General features: G+C 39.5%; 1 protein-coding gene across 1 annotated transcript in view; it reads right to left on the reverse strand.

Annotated features, from left to right (window-relative positions):
• Positions 1-201: 201 nt before the first annotated feature.
• Positions 202-2,266, reverse strand: part of LOC107713561 (minor histocompatibility antigen H13) — a 43,297-nt gene continuing 41,232 nt past the window's right edge. Inside the window, exon 13 of the mRNA XM_016519109.1 lies at positions 202-288. Coding sequence (XP_016374595.1) covers positions 219-288 — 70 coding nt within the window. The 3' untranslated portion in view covers positions 202-218. The remainder of the gene's footprint in view (positions 289-2,266) is intronic.

Below are 2,266 nucleotides of genomic sequence, written 5' to 3' on the forward strand. Positions count from 1 at the left end.
AAGCAAATAGCCAATCAAATTTTTAAATATGAATGTTGAAGGCAATGAAATGAACAAAAGGAACAAAGAGAATACACAGGCACTGAGAAAGCTGTTGTACATCATTAAAATAAAGTTCAAAAGTACAGAACATGTGACTGCCATCAGCAGACTCCGAACATGACCACATCACTAGGACAAACAAATGTAGGACATGAATGAGAGCTCAATTAGCATTTTTATTTGTCTTTATCAGATTCTGTTATTTCCTCTTTCGATGACGCCTCCTCTGGTGAAGACTCTTCGTATCTGCAGGAGACACAAGAATTAAGTCAAGCGTGATTGGGGAGGTAATCAATATTAATAAATATGGATAAAAATAGAGAAAGGTGCCGGGCTGCTCTGTCCCTATATTTCATGTGATTTGCGCCTTTTTGATAAATGAATGTCTGCTGTAGTGGACACGAGTGACAGGTGTACTGTACACTGATGACAAGGAAACCCATGAGGCAGGACAGGAAACAAACAGCCATCAAGTAGTTGTAAAAGTTGCCATGACAAAGTTCAGTGCTCACTGAAGACAGAACTACAGGTAAATGGATGGAACACATACATTGCTGTCTTACATTGCTGTCATTTTATACAGGTGAGAAACCACTCGAGGCAGTGCATAATCTCATGACGCAGTAAGAGAGGTCAACTAGGAGCATAACAAAATGAAGCTCATGGAGGTACTGTACTTTCAATAACCCTGAATTGTGTGAGGATGTTGAGAGGAAAAGATCAGTTGAATTATCAAGGGCGATACCTGCACAGTAATGGAAAAGAAGAATTCAGTCGTTACATGTCGGAGGGTGTGTGCCGGCGACGGCGGGGGGTCGACAGGCCAAAACTCTGCATGGAGTTAGCCAGACTAGCTGGAGAGCCAGACACAGTGGGGAAATGAGTGAGCCGCGGCGTGTGGGGCAAAACCTCGTCTGACGACTCATAGCTGCATGCCAGAGGACAAAACACGGGAAGGGAGATGATAGAGTGAAGAAAGAAAGAAAGAAAGAAAAAGGGAGGAGAAGAAGGTAACATGAACAACAAAGCACAGAGAAGAAAAGGTCTGTAAGATGGAAGCAGCTCACTCCTTTAAGAAGTGGAGAAAACATGTTCCAAAACCTAGTGAGCTGCCTTGCTGTCCACCGCCTACATAGGCTGCTACCTTCGGAGACGGCATCACAAATGAAAAGAACCAATGGCATTAGCACACAGAGAAAAATCTTGGGAAAATGTCCAATTTTATATTTGTTTTTCTAGAATATCAGCATGGTTGCAAAAATGACATTGATATTCCAATAAATAAGATTTTAATATTGAGTTAATATTAGTTGAGTTTTGGACAATATTTTCTGCGCTCTATTTTGCCAGCAAAAATGATTCAAAACAGCCCTACACTCTTAGAAAAAAAAGGTTCATTGGGGTTCTATATAGAACCCTAGGATTCTTTACTCAAATCCAAAGAACCCTTTATGCCAAACAGGTTCAATAAGGAGAAAGAACCCTTTTGATTTTATTCAAACAATTATGAACATTTTTGCATTTAGATACAGAAGAACTTTGCCTGTTGAATATTAAAAACAAATGAACAAACAAAAAATCTGGATCTCCATGTCTGCATGCAAATCAGCTGTTCCTGCTCATTTCCAGACTGGATCTCTTCTCTCCACTGTCCCTAACTGCAGATTCAATTACTAGATTTGGCAGTATTAATATTTTTATGCTTAGATTTTTGGGGGATCAAACTGTAACACTGTGTGTCCCAACCAGACACGACGTGATAAAGTATCTTTTCCATGTAGTTTGTGTCCTAACCACCGCCACAGCGACACGTGACGATAAGCGACATGGGATTCTATTTTAGGAACGGTTTTTATTTTCTGCGACGTCGCAGCAGGAACAACATACAAAATATGACATTGATAATCTCAGGTAATGATTATGTGCTTTATGCAATGTTAAAAGTGTTTAATGTGAGTTTGAATATTTTGCGTTATCTTTATAGCCATAATGAAAGCAACAATAGATATTTTACCTCAGATCTTGAAAATAAATTAAAGCAAACTTGTACGTTAAAACTGTGAACTCACACCGAACCAACACGTGTATTCCATAAAGATACCACTCACTCACTCACTCACTCAAAACTGTTCAGTCCATTCACATTTGAATCATCTATTTTCCGTGTCCACTTTTCTTTTCTACACACTCGCCATGTTTTTGCTGTCACGTCGTATCTACACTG

The sequence above is a fragment of the Sinocyclocheilus rhinocerous genome, unplaced genomic scaffold (genome assembly GCF_001515625.1).
Source record: "Sinocyclocheilus rhinocerous isolate Xijiao unplaced genomic scaffold, SAMN03320098_v1.1 scaffold1049, whole genome shotgun sequence".
NCBI classification, from domain to species: domain Eukaryota; kingdom Metazoa; phylum Chordata; class Actinopteri; order Cypriniformes; family Cyprinidae; genus Sinocyclocheilus; species Sinocyclocheilus rhinocerous.